General features: G+C 42.4%; 1 protein-coding gene across 4 annotated transcripts in view; it reads right to left on the bottom strand.

Annotated features, from left to right (window-relative positions):
- Positions 1 to 3,148: 3,148 nt before the first annotated feature.
- LOC104364384 (LIM domain containing preferred translocation partner in lipoma) overlaps positions 3,149 to 17,513 on the bottom strand; it is a 335,033-nt gene continuing 320,668 nt past the window's right edge. For all 4 annotated transcript variants that reach the window (XM_042796896.1, XM_042796895.1, XM_042796901.1 and 1 more), the window contains 3 exons: positions 9,852 to 10,030; positions 6,600 to 6,720; positions 3,149 to 4,801 (listed from right to left, as the gene is read on the bottom strand). In XM_042796896.1, coding sequence (XP_042652830.1) covers positions 4,673 to 4,801; positions 6,600 to 6,720; positions 9,852 to 10,030 — 429 coding nt within the window. In that variant the 3' untranslated portion in view covers positions 3,149 to 4,672. The remainder of the gene's footprint in view (positions 4,802 to 6,599; positions 6,721 to 9,851; positions 10,031 to 17,513) is intronic.

The raw sequence follows: 17,513 nt of genomic DNA, 5'->3' as shown, positions 1-17,513 counted from the left end.
TAACAGGTCCAAAGGGATTTCAGTATGACTTGTTGCATATTCTTTTCAACAATCACCATTTCTCTAAAAGACACTTTTTTCTCATTCTTCTCAGGCACATTTTGCTGATAGGCAGAAAGTCAACTTAAGGCCTGTGTCTCATGAAAGTCTTGCTCCTGCCATCAGGATGAACACTATTATGTAGAGTTCACTATGATAAACACTTTGGTATCCCACACCTCTATGATTAAGTCATTACCCAAGCATTTTGCAGCCGTGATAAAAATCTAATAGTTAAAATATTAAAAAAACAAAAACAAAATTAAAGGTGCATTATCTGATAGGCTAAGGCAATGCTGTTCCTTTCTGTTTTTAAAAGCAACGTTCAGGCAATGATTAAACTAAGTGACAATAAAACCATCACATCCACAAAATACTAGTGTTAGCCTTGGGGATATGCTTAAGGATTGGGCTGTAACCAAGGCAACCCAATCTTCTGGAGAAAGTTTAAGTAGACAGTTTTAAAGCCATGGTTCAAAGATACAGTAAATCTGGCTGTAGGGCTACTTGTGACATACGGAAAGTGCCACAGCCACCTGACACAAAGCACTGATCTTGCAATAACTCATCCTCCTGTAGTCCAAATGTTATGTTGGATCAGCCACTGGCTGCCCTCCTGCAGCTGGCATAAGGGCGACACAGGAGCCATTTCATGTGTTCTGGGTAATTTGACTGTGCCCACAAACCACCCAGATCAAACCTGTATGACTGGGTGATACAGAATCAGTCTGGTATTAATGACTGTAGACCCATGGCTTATGTCACACCATGCAATGGCTTTAAGCCTGTGCTTAAACAAACCCCAGGGGCTCAAATATTTTGCTAAATTAGAAACTGATCCTGGACCCTCCCGGGCCCTGTCTGGCCACACAAATCATGGGATCGGGGCCTACTTGCCAACAAATGCTAGACAAAGCCAAAGCAGCATAAGCAAAAACTTCAGACTTGAACAGAAATGTCTGTGTGATCTTCCAATTCTTTATGAAAGGAACAGATTGGATGTTACCACAGACAACGTGAATTTTTATCATGGCTAAGAAGTCCACGTTAAGAAAAGCAAGGTCTCTTTGGCAAAAAGACTCCTTCTTTGGAACAGATAAAATAGGATATATTATAAATATGTGATAAATATTGTGATGAAGCAATATCCCAGTGGTTCTTAATTGCAGTGCAATTGAGATAAGTCCACCAACATTTCCTAATTAAATCCTGAAGCATCAGAGGGGAGATTTTCATACACGTGCGGGTGATGGGAGCCTCTGTGATGTATATACATTTTTGAAGTATCTTCTGAATGTATTTATAGCCATTTTAGAAGCCAAAACCACACTCATTACAGAAAAAGAAAAGTGCTTTGGATGCTCACTCCTTCCAACAGGCAGATGGCTGTGGTGTTTCAGGGGTGAAAACAAAAGCATGATAGTACCTTTGCCCAGATGTGTCAGATCTAGAAATTAGCCACAGTACCTCAAATATCAACACTGCTCAGTCTTTGTCAAACATCTTCCATCCATGGAGTATTTAATACTTAAAATTTTGGCTCTCGCCTCTCTTCATGCCAGCCCAACTCACCACAGAACCCTAATAACAGAGGATTTAGATCTAGATCTCCTGGCTGCCCCTTAGCTTTGAAATGGGCTGGAATCCCAAACCTACATACCAGCAAACTTTTCTGGAAAGAGAAGACAGAACTCCAAAAATCAGTAGTTTGGGCCAGTCTGTGATTAGCTTAATCCCCATAATGTCCCTGGGAAGTTGGAAAGAGGCCCTCTGGTGCACAGGGCAGAAGATAAGAAGCCATATGACTTGCTCGACGTCTAGCCTATCACAGGGCCATCAAAAGCCCAGAGGCTCTGGACTTTAGTCTAGGCCACATTCTGCAGGAAGGCACAATAGCTCATTTCCATCCATTACTCCAGTGTTATTCAGGCGAGTCTGGTCAGCCACCGGATTTAACACAAACAAGAATAAGGAAGATCAGAGCTACATTTGCTGCCTAATGAATGGCTTATTCTGCACCCAAGTGCATCATGTCCTCCCTTGTGCTTGCAGAGATGTAAAGTCCTCCACAGGGATACAATGGTATTAGCAATTACAGCTCTGACCTACCGTGTTTTTGTAGGGTTAATTCAAAATGGATTTGCTCAGTAATTGTGAGTTTTTTTGACTAGTGGTGGTGCAGACTGCATTTAAAGAAGCAAGCTCAGAAGTACCTTATATGCCATGGTTCAGGGAGCAGGAGCCCAGATGGAACCTGGCAGGAGTCATGGTGCAAAAAAATCTGTTTATGTCTGAGGCAGTAAAATTCTTGAAGGCCAGAGAAGAAATCTAGTATAAAAAGGCAAACTGCTTCAGCACAGCCACTATGGTAGAGAATGATTTCTTTTGCTTAATGATGCCACCCTTCTACAAAGAGGGATTCATTCTGAGCTGTGAATTTTGGGAAACTTCCCTGACACTGGTGGAGTTTGCCAACATATAAACCATGTAAGGAACAGAGGTTTCAGACTGGTATTTCTGTATTTGAATTTACTGTATACAGCTAAAGCTATTAAATTTCACAGTGCTCTTCCATAAAGGTTAGTGCTAAACTGAAAGGAAATGCACCATTTGCAGGAGCTGCAGTGAGTATTTCAATTTTTCCTCTTTATTTCCTATCGGTCTAGCTCATCTAACTTTTCTTTTCAGCATTAGTGAGTATAATTATATCAGGCTTCTGTTATAGAAAATGAAGATGAAAGCACCACATTCTTATTGTTTTTTAGTAGGTGCATGAAAAAAATTCTTGTAACTTACTCTTGAAAAGTGCCAGTTTGTCACATATATGGTCAATCAGCCTGCAACTGTTTCAGTTCTGCTTCTTAATTTGTTAAGTGCAAAGAAAGGTATTTTCTTTGATTACATCTGCAAATAAGATATTAATGTCAATTCAATGATATGAAAATTATTCCCTCACTATGTAATTTGCAACTTAGTTATTATGGGTTTCATGAACAAGAATATTATAGCTGCTCAGAGTGCTGTGGGTTTCTAATTTTTAATTTTTTTTTTTTTTTAATTAACCAAACTTAAAAAAAAAAAAAACCAAACACCAACATGAGAAAAAAAGATTATTTGTGCCCAGCTTTTATTTACCTTGGCATATGTATTAATTCTGGATTGAAGATGAAAATGCTGCTGCTGGCCCAGCACCCTTTTGCAATGACATTTCACCAAAGAGAAGTTATAAGAGGCTGGGATGAAAATGAAAGAGAAGAAAATGCTTATTTTTTGGAATGGCAGAGAAGGGTTTAATACCTTCTTTAGCTTTCTTAAAAACTGAACAGCAGCATGTATTTAGGAGGATCCTTTTTGCTGTTGTTGAAATAAGATCCTTAATTTTTTTAATGAGAACTGCAGATCATGTGTTAACATCTGAGAAATGTATATCCCAAGGCTTGATTCAATCCCTGTTACAGTTGAAGGAAAATCTTCCTATTGAAATAAACAGAAGATGTAACAAGACTCTATTGCTTAAATGTCTACCCAGAAACCAGCTCTGCCAGTGGTCCCATTAGAGTTGGGTGTGCGAGAAAGTGGCATAAGATTTTTTTGAGCATCGCTTTGCACTGCAGTTCTATGTAGTCTTTTTTTTTTTTTTTTAACCACTGGGATTTTAAAAATGTGTTTCCAGCTCCACATCCTTAAAAGACCTCGATGGACATGATTGGCTTATACCTCTGGTAAATCAAAAGCACATTGTGTGTGTGTGTGTAGTGTGTGTAGTGTACAGTGTGTGCAAGCTCACATCTTTCTGTGATTGCTCATACATTGTGAATTGGAAGCATCGCTACTGAATAAATTTATGCAATAGCAAAATATAATTTTGTAAGAAAAACAAAAAACCCTATTGAACTGGAAGGGAATGGAGACAAGTAAGGGCCTAAGAAAAAAGACATAGGTAACAAATCTGTGTCCCAGGGATACAAGGTCACACCTACACTATACTCTTAGGTGCAGTACAGCTGAAGCTGCATTGAGTTGTGATGAGAGGAGTGCTGGGTCTGCTCTCACACCTTCTAGGGCAGCGGAGCTAGTTCTGTTGGTGATCCAGATCCTACTGAAGTCAAAGGGAAGCTCCCCATGACTTCAATTAGAGCTGGTCAGGTTCTCAAAATAACTTGGGATAAAGAACTCTCAGCCATCTTTCACCATCTACCTTAATGTACTTCTTAAGAGACAGAAATCAAACAGAAATATAGTTAAGACCATGTTCAGACCTCCTTCTACAGGCAGATAACTTAGGTGCTGTGACCACTTATCGCCATCAGCTGCAGAGAGCCAGTGGTCTGACTCACTCGCTGCCCTCCTGAAAGTCATGTCTAAATTAGGTGCCTGTCATGAGCACTCTGAACATGGCCTCTTGAACTACCCTCTTGTTCCAAGGCCTTCCAGTTTTAATTAAAAAAAAACAAACAAAAACAAAAAACAAACAAAAAAACAACCAAACAAAAAACCCCAAACAAACAAGCAAAAAAAAAAAAAACCAAAAACAAACCAAAAGCAGAGATTCAGACCCTAGGCTGGAAAGAAATCATGCAAAGCTTGTGCAATATCCCCCAACAGGCATCCTGGGGAGGGTCACAGTCGATACTTAGAGATCAGTGCTGGCCTTGGCAGTCAGAGCCTGGATCCGAGCAGAGTTGCAGGTCTTGCAAAGGATGTGCCCATCCAGAGGGTAACAGCCCTGATTGTCCCCTTCAGACAGGAGACCACCACAGTCCTAGGAAATAAGCAAACAAAGAGCAAAGTAAATAAGAAAGAACAAGATTAAGCAAAGAATCTATTAGTCAAAGAAACTCTCCTCACTCTCCACCTTGTAACAGGATCCAGCCTGAGTCAGCATAAAGCACAAAGCTGAGGTACGTGATGTCTTTCATGATTAAGCCATTTCCTGATAAGAGACAATGCTGCAGAGAAGATGCGTTTCCAAGCTCTCTGCTGAATTTAATCCAATTGAAAATAAAAGGAGATTATTCCCTTCACATTTCTGAGGAAGGAAAGGTCTTTAGCATTGGAGAAAACATCAAACTTAAGCATATATTCATTAATGCAAAAAAGGATGAAAAAGTAGCATCACTGGGAAGGAAGTCTGGTACCAATACCTCACTACAGGTAATCTCCTCTGGAAGAGTTAATGCCACAAAGTTATAGCAACCATTCCAGGGGTGACAGCTAAGCAAACTTCCTGCCTGTCTACACTTACCAGAATCGCCACCTGGGTTTGTACTGCAATTGGCCCAAAAGGTTGTGACTGAAAGGGGGATGTCACTGAGACAGGCACATGGAAACCCCACTAAAAGGCCCAAAACCTGCTTTAGAGACCTCAGCCTCTAAATATATAAGGCTAAGTGTAGCTGCTAGAAAAGTTGGAATTATCCCTCACTGTGTGGTCAGGCAATCACTTGGCCCAAGACTGCTGATGGAGCTGTGGTGAGGGGATTACAGCTTGCTTAGAGGCCATGCCTCTTCCTCATAAATCTGTGTTTGTAAATATATCTGTCAAGCAAGTGGAGGAAAGAGGAATATCATTGTTGTTCCTTTTGAGATAACTGAGGCACATGGAAATCAAGGCCAAGTGAGTGTCTGTGTCCTGTGCTCGCCACTGCCCCTACTTCTGACGTTCATGTGTGTGAAGCCTAGGCAACTCAGTGGCCAGCTCAGGGGCACACTGTAGGATGAATTAGGCTCCACAAAATTTAGTGTAGGAATGCCCCAGTGTCTTTAAAAAACTGGGCCTAGGTAATGGGCTGATATGAACCCTGGAAGCCAAGGTCAGATTGAGAAGTGAACCAGATGCCACAAGTTTCAGCCTAGACCTTTAAGCCTTAGTCCATCCCTCTTTCCGGTTAATGTTATTAAAATCTGCAACTGCAATAAGAAATACATTTGGTCTCATTTTCTTACCCCGCCATCTGGCTGATGTATTATCCAACAAGTAACACTTGCATTGAAGAATTCTTGAAGGTTCCCTAACACAGCTGTTCCCACATGTTAATTGCTTTAAGGTGATTTTTATTCTCTGTCTTCAGATTCTTACCATCAAAATTATATGAAGTGCGTAATGAAACTGAACAGGAAAATAGCACAAAAAGCATTGCACAAAACAAGAATGATCACGTTTATGTGTCCATTAAAATTCTTCAACCCAGAGCCATATGTTGAGTTTCCTGTACAATCTTGCTCAAATTCTAACATGCATTAGCTTTCATTTTAAGAACATAAACATGAGGAACGTTTGTGTCCAAGCTATAATTTATGAAGTTCTCAAATATTAAGCCCTAATTACCTGAGTCACATTCTCTTGCTCTCCTAATGAACCTGTTATAAACAAGAGACCCGATTTTCTTCTAATTTGTGCTGATATAAATGAGAAAAAATTTCTTGCATGATGCAGTCAACGAAGTGATTTGACTGTAGAGTCAGTGTTACAATAGGTTATGCCTGTTGTGTGTAACAGGAGGTGTTGATGAAATTAAGCCAATCTTTGCTTCCGTCCTTCATGTCATTAGAATACTAACCTCGCATCGGTAGCACTGGACATGGAAGTCACGATCCAAGGCGACAATGCGTACAGTCTCCTCTTGTCCTGGGGCCGGCATGATGGGCTCCTTACACACCGAACATCTCGGTGCAAATTTCCTGAAGAAAGAAGAAACGATACCAGTCATTCTCAAACTTAGCGTGAAAGTTTTTTTTAAATGTACCAGCAAGCCAGAAATGTGTGCACTTGTACAAACACACAGGTAGGTACACATATGTCACAGTTTGTAGCTTTGCACAGCTGCCTCCTTGGAAAGATGACACAAGGAGCACTTTAGTCTTACAATGCAATTTCAGGCTTGCAGGATATTAAAGAACATTTTGCCCACTATTAGGAGAGGACGTAAGAATACCCGATAGGCAGCAAAGCATATTCTGCTTGCCCTAATTAACAACTAAAGTGCCTGTTGAATGACCCACAATCATGACGCCTATGCAGTGCTTCAACCCTCAGGCTCAACCCCCAGTCTAATGATAAGAAAGCCCATGCAAATCCTAAGATTAGAAAGATGACCAGGATCTGCTTCAAGAACATTTATTGAAAAAAAAATAACACAATATTAAAATTTGGAGATAGGAATAAATAGGTAAAGAGCCTCAATAGAGATGGTAAAAAGATTTGCCTTATACTGCACTAATTTGTTGAGGTTTATCCCACCCTTTTTAAACTTCTGAGCCATCTTACACACTTATGCACACAGACGCATGCTCCTGACTGTGCTCACTCTCAAACAAGAAGCATCAGTGCAATTCTGAATAGCTGCATTTTCCTGCTGAAACCAACTCTCAGTTATCCATTAGTGGGTTGCCCAGGCTTAAAAGGGAGCAGGTCTGGGTGCAGAGACACCAACCAACACACTCTCTTCCACAGTCAGCCTCAGCCAGAGTTGTATAGTGACAATCACTCTGCGTGAAGGGACTGGCTTGAATCAGGGTCAGCTCAGCAGTTAAGAGGAGCACAGACCTTTCCTTATGCCCTTATATTGCCCACCATACGCCCTTCTGGCTAATTCACCTATGCTTTGTATTAGCTCTGGTTTTGCTCCCCTCAGTTGCCCACGAGAAGTGGCCATCTCTGCTCCTGGGCAGGTGGGGAGGCTTGAGAACATTTAGCCTGTGGTGAATCATTAGTTGCTGGTTTGGGTTCAAAACTTATGGGTACAAATTACTTAGCTGAAAACTCTGCTTACAAAAAAAGAAGCTTATACCTACAGAATCTGCTGCCATGTAATGAGAGCTGGGGTCATGGGCTATGAAGTGACAGAGGGCAATGCTTATGGCAAACATCAGAACATAAGGAGATCAAAGGCCTCCCTCTTCTGAAATGCCTAGGAAAGATTGACTCTGCCACCCAGTCTGTCACATGAACCACCTCAGAATTAACTAGCTTAGGAAAAAAAAAAAAAAAAAGAAAAATCTATCTGTACTAGGAATAAAGAAAAATATTAATTTCACTGGCAGCAGATGAAAGATGTCTGTGTAGCTGCGATCTAACGAAAAAATGAATTAAACAGTGGCTATAGCGAGCGCTCTGAAAAATAACTTAAATGGATCAAGATATGACCAGAGCTGTAGTCGCAGTTAATTATATGCTGCTTCATGCAGGCGCTTCCTTGTGCCATTTAGCTCAAATGTGGTGCTTAAAAATACTTCAACATTTCTTTGTCCAGGCCACTGTGGGTAATTCATTATGAGCCACATATTAACTCCCAGGACCCAGAGATGACTCCTGCAGATTTCAGGGGATGTGGATGTGCTACTGCTTGGCCTAAGCTCAGGGGGTAGCTAAGTGACAGTGTGAGCATCAGCTACAGCTTTGTTATCAAGAGGACGTACAAGATGTAGAACACTTGGCCTCCAGACCAGGAGGACATGTCATGCCTAATCAATTAAAACTGGGCTGGCCGAAGTGCTGCTGAATGCGTGGTTGGCCAAAGACATTCTGAGCGTCATGTTAGGTTTCGTGCTATTCCTGCCATCTTCCCTTCAATCTTTCACTCAACAATTTTGTGTCCTTTCCTTGGATTTACATCCTCCCACTTCCTGCTCTCAGATCCCTGAGGTCCACATCCAGTCACTGCCAAAATACTTTAACATGGGATGTCAGCTCTTGCTCCCAACCCTTCTCCTGAAGGCATGTGAGCCCTTGGTCTGTGGGGCTTGGGGAAGGAGCAATCTCCAAATCATAACTGGGTGTGAGGGAAACCTTTCAGAAGCTTGAGTGGGGCGTAAGCTTTCTGCTGGGCCTGTGCTCAGAACCAAATTTTACCTTACACACAACTGTTGGCACAGACAAGCAAGGCAACACAGCAGCTGCCAATTAACCCAGCCTATTTGAGCTACAGGGAACATCCTCATGTTGGATTTTAACATGCCAGTTGGTTGTGGCTGCTTCCCTTTCTGTCAAGTCAGCCTGCTTCTTTGAGCTTTCAGGCCCACACACTGATGTCACAAGGCTCTAATTAAGTCTACCCCCTTAGAAATTAAGAGATAAATGGTTGAGATGTAAACTCACATTTGTCAGTATTGATTTCCTCTTTTAATTGAGGGGTGTAATGTGTCTCTCTTTTCCATACAGGGGAAACATTTTGCTCTGATTATATCTACCTGTCTTCCCTAGATTAGTTGTGATGATGGGGGTGGTAGTGTGGCAGTGACAGAAACTACTTGCAACTATACCTTTCAACTTACTTTAAATAGCAGTTTCACTATAAATTATTACCAGAGCTGTCTTTTAGCAGCTTTAAAAAGCTAATTAGCAACTAGAAACAAAAGGATCTGTGAGCTTTCTGTGGCCACCTAGATCCCTCTAGCCAGTAAGCAAACACCTGCAGAGGGCAACAGTACAGGACCTCTCTTAATTGCTCAGTGGAAGAAGAGGGAGATGCTGATGTGGAAGTGCAAGTACAGGCAGTGAGGAGAAACATGCACATGCTCAGTGCAGGGGAAGGCAGGGGAAATGCAGAGCATTTAAAATGGAGGAACATAGAGGTTATCCATAAATTCAGATCTAAGCAAAACAGAGATCAAGCAGCATCGGCCCCTAACCAATTAACCTTGTATGCATGGTGTTCCTGCTTGGAGTAAAGCTCTGCTGACTATTTAAGGGCCTTGGGAGAAAGTGGCAGAGGGTTCAGATCTTTCTGGACATTCAGACTGAAAAAGGAGGATTTTTAGGGACAAAAGAGAAGGACAATAAGCAAACCCACTGACAGCAGTTTAGGGCATACTTATGGAAATCCTCGATGCAGTGGATGTTCCCACTGGCATCCACGGTGAAGGGGATCCCATCCAGGCTGCGATGGCACATCACGCAGGTGAAGCAGTGGGGGTGGTAGGCCTTCCCAGTGGCTCGGAGGATCCTTTCCATGATGGGCTTTGCACAGACACTGCATTGCTCCAGTGTGTTCTGTAAACAAAACATACACAACAGATGTGAGCACCATCTCAGTGGGACATTTACAAAGGTCAGCTCGGTTGGAGGCTGCTGCTGGTCTACTTGGAAGCTTTAGGTATTTTCTTTTCATTTCTTATCTATAAGTGCAATACAATCAACAAAGAGTATAACAACAGCACAGGGCCTGGGTCGAGCCTTTAGTATAGTGCGAGAACACAAACCAGAGCCTTCTCTCAGCAGCTCTGATGAAAGATCAGAGATGGCCCATCAGGTGGGTGTATCCGAGACATTGCAGCCTCTGTAGATGAGAGGATGTGAAGGAGTTATGCAGCCTGCACTCCTGGGTCTTTGCCTCTGGACTGCCCAGTCTGAACAACCTTTTGCAGCTGAGTTGATTAGACAACCTCCACAGCGTGCAGTGCAAAGCTGAAGCCAAACTCCTGGGGCTACACAGAGACCCCCTAACTGCTCTACCAACAGAGCTCCCATGACGGGTCTTTATCTGCCTTGTAAGAAAATTTTGGTCTTCGTCTCCCACCACAGAGACTACTGTTGAGTCTGGGAAGAGAACAAAGCAGTGTCTGCAATGACCATTGCAAGGACAGGAGGTCAGCATGACTTAAACTTCACTTATCATTGACCCACGAAGTTTGAGATAATGACTGTGAAATGCCAGCTCTAAGGCCATGATCCTTGCTGCGCAGGTTTTACATACTATCCTGCTCCTGAAGCACTGGAGCCAAAAAAACCTTTCAAGTAGGGTCCATTGAATGATTCATCTCATCTCATCTCAACCCTCACTCACCCTTGCAGTTAATTATAGAAACACCAAGATAATTTTGCTTCAGATGGTTGTGAGCCACACCAGCCCTTCTGACACCAACTGTGCAACTTAGCCTTTAAAACCAAGCAACTTCAAGGCACATTCCATGAATGGAGGGTGCAAGCCACATAGATGCAAACAATAAATCTGTGGCAATTATTTGGGTCATTTCACTGGACTTTGGGAAAGCAAACTTCACCTACTACTCTTGCTTGATGCATCTGGAGTTATCAAAAATTGTTATCAACCAGTGTTTGAAGCTTGGATGAGGTAGAAAGTTTATAATTACAGTAATGATTATGATTAAGATAGACAGAAGTAAGGAGGGGGAAGAAAGGAAAAGAAAACATCTAATGGGACAGAAAAATAAAAAGCTGCTGGAAGGCAGATCATGTTGACAAACACAGGAAGGCTAAAGTTCTTCTGCTTCCTCATGCAACAAAATTCCCAGGGAAAGTAGTGCTTTGACTGACCGCATTGTTATTGCGTCTTTGAGCCAGTATTCTCAGGGGCAAGATCCAGCCCTTACATGTGCAGCCAAAATGTATTGTCAGGAGATGAATCACCCAGGAGCTCAGAGAGGTTACTTTTACACTCACATATTTGCTATTGGACATTATCTCTGGGCTGCAAATCACTGGTAAGATACAAACATACACAGGTTCATATCTGAAGATCAAAAGGATTGGTTTTGGAAAGGTCGATATGAAAAGTCCTGAATTTCAACCCATATGAGAACTGCCTCACACATTTGTAAAGAGAACACAGCCAAACTAGCGTTGGTTTCAGACTGTATTTTGCTTTATGCCTTGTAATAATGGGCAGGAAAGAATTATTGCTGGCCTTTCTGTCTGGTTGCTGTCACCATCATCATCATTATAACAGTAGCTGGTATGCCAGAAAAAGCAAGGTCAATAATTTTCTCCTTGGAGAAATAACCTGGCAAATTTAGCATTTTGCTTTGCATAAGCAGATCACATCATCTCAGTCCGCATCCATGCTGTTCTCTATACTGCCAAGGAGGGAACACAGCATACCTGCAGATACTGATGGAAGATTGTGCCACTCGTAAGGCATCTGCTATGACACCTTCTGAATATATGCAGGTATGGAACGTTTGCCTCACCAAGTCACTGCTTGCTTTATTTCCAACAGTTGCCAACAAGAGAGGCCAAAGTATGACAATAGGGCAAGCAAAACACAGCAGTTCATTAGGATATGCTTCCAGCCTCTAGCAATTTCTGGCTTAGGGACTTCCTGAGCCAGAGCCTGGCTTCTCCATACTTAGCCTCAAGTGGATGTTTCTCCTATGAACATTCCTTATCACTTTTTGAATTCTGATAAACACTGAGCACCCACGACATGGCTGGGAGTTTCATGGCTTACCTACATGCTGGGGGCTGATCTACTAAGCAGTTCCCCTTGTCTGCTACCACAGCCTACTAAACAGCACTCCAGACAGCAACACTGAGCACAGCCTACCTGGAACTGTGAACAGAGCAGAAAACTGCAGCTGCAATCCACACTGCAAAGGGATTTAACACCAAACGGTGTGGCTTGGGAATGCTCTCACTGCAGATCTGATACAATTCCTACTCACACATTTCAGACAGAGTTTAAGACTGCAAGGGATCATTACAATCATCTTGTCTGACATCTTGTGTCAACGCTGACTTTGGTGGGAGCTTTGCAGTGACCAGGACAGCAGGTAATTGCGCTTCTGGATTATGTCTTCAGAAAACACACGTCTTCTGCTCCCAAATTTCAGCTCAGTCACACTCTTTGACATTCTTGCAGCTAAGTAAGACAAGCATTTTAAATTAACCAACTCCTGATTAAGCCTTCTATAAAACCTGAAAATCAGACCTGAGAAATTTATTCTTTTCATCCTTCCAAGTCTGTACCAGTGAGGAAAAACAAAGTCATTAGTTTCAGACTCCGGCTCACTCCCTGTCTGGGAGTATATTTGCTTAAGCCTCTTTCCTTGCTAGAACCCTGGCTCAGACCCTTCTCTTCAAGGTGTTACCAGAAGATGCCAAAGGAAAAGTTTCCTTGATTCACACCCATTTGACATCAGGTTGCTGTAAGGCATGATTTGGCCTGTGGAGCTAACAGGGTTTTCTTTAATTCTCTAATCAGTTTATCCCACATGCCTAAGTGCTGCCCCCGCAGCTAACGACCTGCACAAAGGTATGTCTGCACATTATGGGAATAGCATCCCTGTAGGATTGTAAGATTGGCTTCTTGATTTTGCTCTTTCACAGTTTAGCTAACTCTCCTAGCACCACCTGGAGCTTTCAGACCTTCAGAAAGCCAAAAAGATGAAGAAAAAAACCCCCTAAAGCCCTATTTTTCTTCTTTTCTCCCAAGCTGCCATTGCCAGCACTCTCTGTAATCAACAGGTAGAGCTGAGTGCATCTGATGAGCTACACAGAGGGCCAAAGCAAGGCACAGAGAAGAAAGATAAGAACCAGCTACAAAACATCAGACCTAGGAGCTGTGGTCAAATTCATGTCATAAGAATATGGACCACAAACACAGCGGGGGCTGAAGGGAAAGTTTACCATCCTTTTTCCATATTTTTGGCTAAGAGGCAGGGAGTGCCCTTCTTTTTTAAGAGACACTTGTGTCTCCAAATCCAACTGATTTTTTGGCTTTGAATAGGATGGGGAAGGAACCATCCATTTCTAAATGGAAGGTTGGCCCAGTGTTAAAGGCTGACTCTGGGTCCACACCTCTTGAGGGCAGAACTGCTTATCCATGGCAAAGAAAAAGAATCTCACCTGAGGAGAATAACACACCCTAGTACACCAGTAAGAAAAATAACCCCAAGCAAAGATACACTAAAACACAAGCAAAGAACTGAAATGACCAGGACATCAAGCATCAACTTGCAAGTGAAAACTGTAAGGTTTAAATGTGTACAGCACAATCAGCAGCAAAGTAGAAACAAGCATCTAATAGCAAGTGGTAGTGGTAGTTGTTTGAGGGCCTCCCTATAGCAATACTTGGCCTTTCAGAAACCACAGAAAGCCAAAGGGAGTTGCTCTGCAGATGTTAAGTTTAAACATGAACCACGTAGTGAAAATCCAAACTGCTGGGAAAGACTTCTGGGGTGCAAGAGCCACTGAAGACTGGAAGTGGGAAGTGTTTGAATCCTTTCCTGAAAACTTAACATCCCAGATGGAAAGCTGGCAAACAGCTTTGGGGAGCAGAGTTGCTGTGACAGTCTGTGGGCTGCAGCTCATAATGCTTCCCTAATGCTGCAGATTATAACCCCTCAAAACCAAATTTTGAGTGACAGCAGTAACTCACAATATAGTGCAGCACAAGGACCCTCCCACAATGACCTAGAAATGAATGCAGAAGAAAAGCCACACAGAGATTAGTCATTATTTCTTCTGTATTGGCAATTAATCCGGAGCTCTAATGAATGTAAACAATCTCTCCTGTGCTCTGAACAGCAGACCGAGGAGAGCTCACACACGGGGACATGAGCAAGGTATAGCTTATTTTACTAGGAGAGGGGAGGGAAGTTGCTGGGATAAATTACATTGGCAACTCACGCACAGGGACATGAACTCACTTTTTGCGAGCACTGCAGAAGAAACACATTTTTTGGAGTGACTGTGCAGAGGAGATGGTATTAGCCGCGGGAATCAAAAGTGACTGTTGTGCTAAAAACAGGCACATGGTCAACTGCTGTAGTTGAACTGTAACTTAGTAAAGTGCGGTAAGTGAGTTGCTTTAGATCTTGTGACTCTGTCCTTCATTTCCTCAGACTGCAAGGAGAGCAAAGCAGGAGACATTTTCCCCATTGTGGGATAATTTTTGAGGCTTGAAAATGTTTCCATACTTAAGTGAAGACAGAACACTTTAATCTCGAGAAGTCTGGTGAATTTATAAACCCCAAATTAGATCAGGTCAATTGAAACACTGCACTTTAAATAATTTCAAATGGTTTCATTTAGGTTTTGGGTCTAAAAATATATAGTGGGATTATAAATTAAATATAAAGCAGACACTGGTGGAAGGGTTAAGTGTCAAGATATAATTTCAACACTTGCAAACCCCCTTTTTGGCATTATTTTTAGAAAAGTAAAATCCAAGACCTGATGTGTTTCCCGCCCCCACCCCAAGTCCCAAGCCATTCCCAGCTGCTATCTCCACAGATAGGTAAACCTTGGCAAACACATAATTTAATTCATTAATGGCCAGCATGAAATTCCTTCCCCCATATTTGAGGAGTGAATTCGGGCACGTGTGAGTTAATCTTTATCACTTAGCTTGACCAGCTGGACACATTATTAGCAGTGGGTGACACACTCCTTCCCCTCCTGCTGTTCTCAGAGGGGTAGGTCCATCAAGGAGAGCCCTGTGGAAGCATCTTGGCCAATTCTCTGATGTTTGGGCCACACTGCCACAGCTGCACTAGTGTGTTGGGGGAAGAGATGTGACCCTTGACAGTCCAAAATATCCTGGCAAAACCCCCTAATTCAGACACAGTGGTAAGCAATGAGGGTGCTCTTTAGCTGGTATAGCTTGTTTTGCTGGGAGAGGAAAGATACTGGAATAAATTATATTGGCAACCCTGCAACATTACCAGCATGATGCGAGTCTGAGGTGGGCATACAGTTACCAGATGCATAGTGTAGACTCAGGCCCTGGAGATTACTGTATTCAGTGGTTTTCAAATAGTTCTTCCATTCGTCTCAGTTTTTAGTGGCTTTCCCAGCACAGTAGCAATACCATGGCTGGCATGCTTCCCCTCTGCTGGAATTTGCTTTTCTTGTCAGGAAAACTGAATTCAGTTTTGTATTTTTGGACTCAGAGCAGCTGGAGGTGAATGTGGCAGAAAGTTCTCCAGCATACAGGGTGAAGGAGTTCCTTCCCCTTGCCCTGTAACTATTAGAGGAAGTCTAGATATATTTTATGGCTTATGTTAGTAGCAAAGATGACAATGACATGCAATTGAGTCCACAAATGTACAATAACAAAGGCCATGATGAAAATGGAACAGGGCTTGAGAAATGCTTCACAAATGACATGCAGATGTCAAAACATGCTCTACAGTGAGAGTAGGAAGGAGATCCATTTGCTCCTTCTTAAGAGAGCTGTCTTATCAAGTAAAGGCAAGGGGATGGCTTCGCCATTATCTGAGTACACCAAAGGCTGGAGAGGAAACCTAGAGAAGGCTGCTGGTTCCGGCAGGCACACAAACTGGCCATACTACCTGGAGAAAGGTATATATTTTTAATGGTGAATGTAACTAATGTTTGAAACAGCACAGGCAGGGACAGGGTGATCTGTTTTGCTCAGTGCCAGTTTAGATAAGACCCACATCCATCTCTAGTACCACCAAGTTAAGAGTGATGAAGGAACATCAGGGTTAATCGATCTGCTCTGCATTAGGCTGTGTCCAACCACAATCACACTGACTCCTTCCAGCTAAAAATCCACAAGAAGCCTGATGTTGGAAATTACTTAACTACTTTCTGGCACTCAAAACTACTCATCTTCTGTACATTCCTTGCTCTGACAACACAGAGATCTTTGTCACTTTAAAACAGCAGTGCTAATGAATGTAACAAATGAGGGATTCGTTCTGTAAATTGGTGGGCTAGAAGATAAAATATCTGGATTTTACTTCTGTCTTTTCAACCAAGTAACTGTCAGGGGCAGAGCACTCCTATGCTCCATGCCTCAGTCGGCCTGTAAATAAAATGGCTGTAGAAGTTGCATATTCCCATGAGAAACTGGATACTGTTAGGTCTGATAATAACTGTGAAGTAGTTTGTGTGCCCAAATGGTTACTTGATGGAAACAAGGTATTTTTAACAGAAAAACCTCATTTTTTAAAAATCTATAATGATTTCATACACCTCAAAAGTCAACCAGATCTGACTTTGGGAGGCACAGTACTAGAAAACAGCATCTGAGCTGTTACTCAGAGTACTCCAATATGGCTACAGCAATTTACAGTAGTAAAGTATTATAATACTGAGGAAAAGCTTCTAACTTACAGTTGACTTTAAGGAAGCACAGAGAATAAAAGAGTCTATGCTTATGTAATTTTTTCAACAACAATAATTATAGTTGCATATAGTACTACAGTAAGCCAAGCAATTGAAAGCATCCTTAGAAACTACTATGTAAAATGACATTGTTCTATATCTTGCTAATCAGCTCCTGTTCCTTCAGTAATTTTCACTGTAGCAAAGCTGCATTTTCAAAGCTTCTCGCATCTTGTCTACTGCCACCAGAAAAGAGGAGCTGCACATTCCCCACAAAATTGAAACAGTGCATTGTGCACGTTGGTGAGCACAGCTTGTGCTTGCTGTTAGCACTGCTGACCACACCACACCCCAGGTACGAACCCCAGAATAATCACGTGAAATTGGTCACGCTACACCAGGACTACATCTGGACCAGAAAGCATCCACCCACTAAGCTGGGGCAGGAATTTGGAGCACTGTAGAGATGAGCGTCTGTAAAGCACAACAGCACCAGCAAAGTACATGAGACGAGCCTGCCTTGGACGGGAGGGATGATCTGACAAGACAGTTTGCATCTCTGATTTCTTCAATCCAAGGAGATCCTGAGCTCACAACCAGATCTTTGGCTCTTGTTCCAAACCATTGGATAATACAACACCTGGCGCAAGATGCTGAT

Source organism: Tyto alba, unplaced genomic scaffold, assembly GCF_018691265.1.
Source record: "Tyto alba isolate M040663 unplaced genomic scaffold, T.alba_DEE_v4.0 Super-Scaffold_10, whole genome shotgun sequence".
NCBI classification, from domain to species: domain Eukaryota; kingdom Metazoa; phylum Chordata; class Aves; order Strigiformes; family Tytonidae; genus Tyto; species Tyto alba.
Note: the sequence above shows the minus strand (reverse complement) of the source record. Positions and strands in the feature narration are given on the sequence as shown.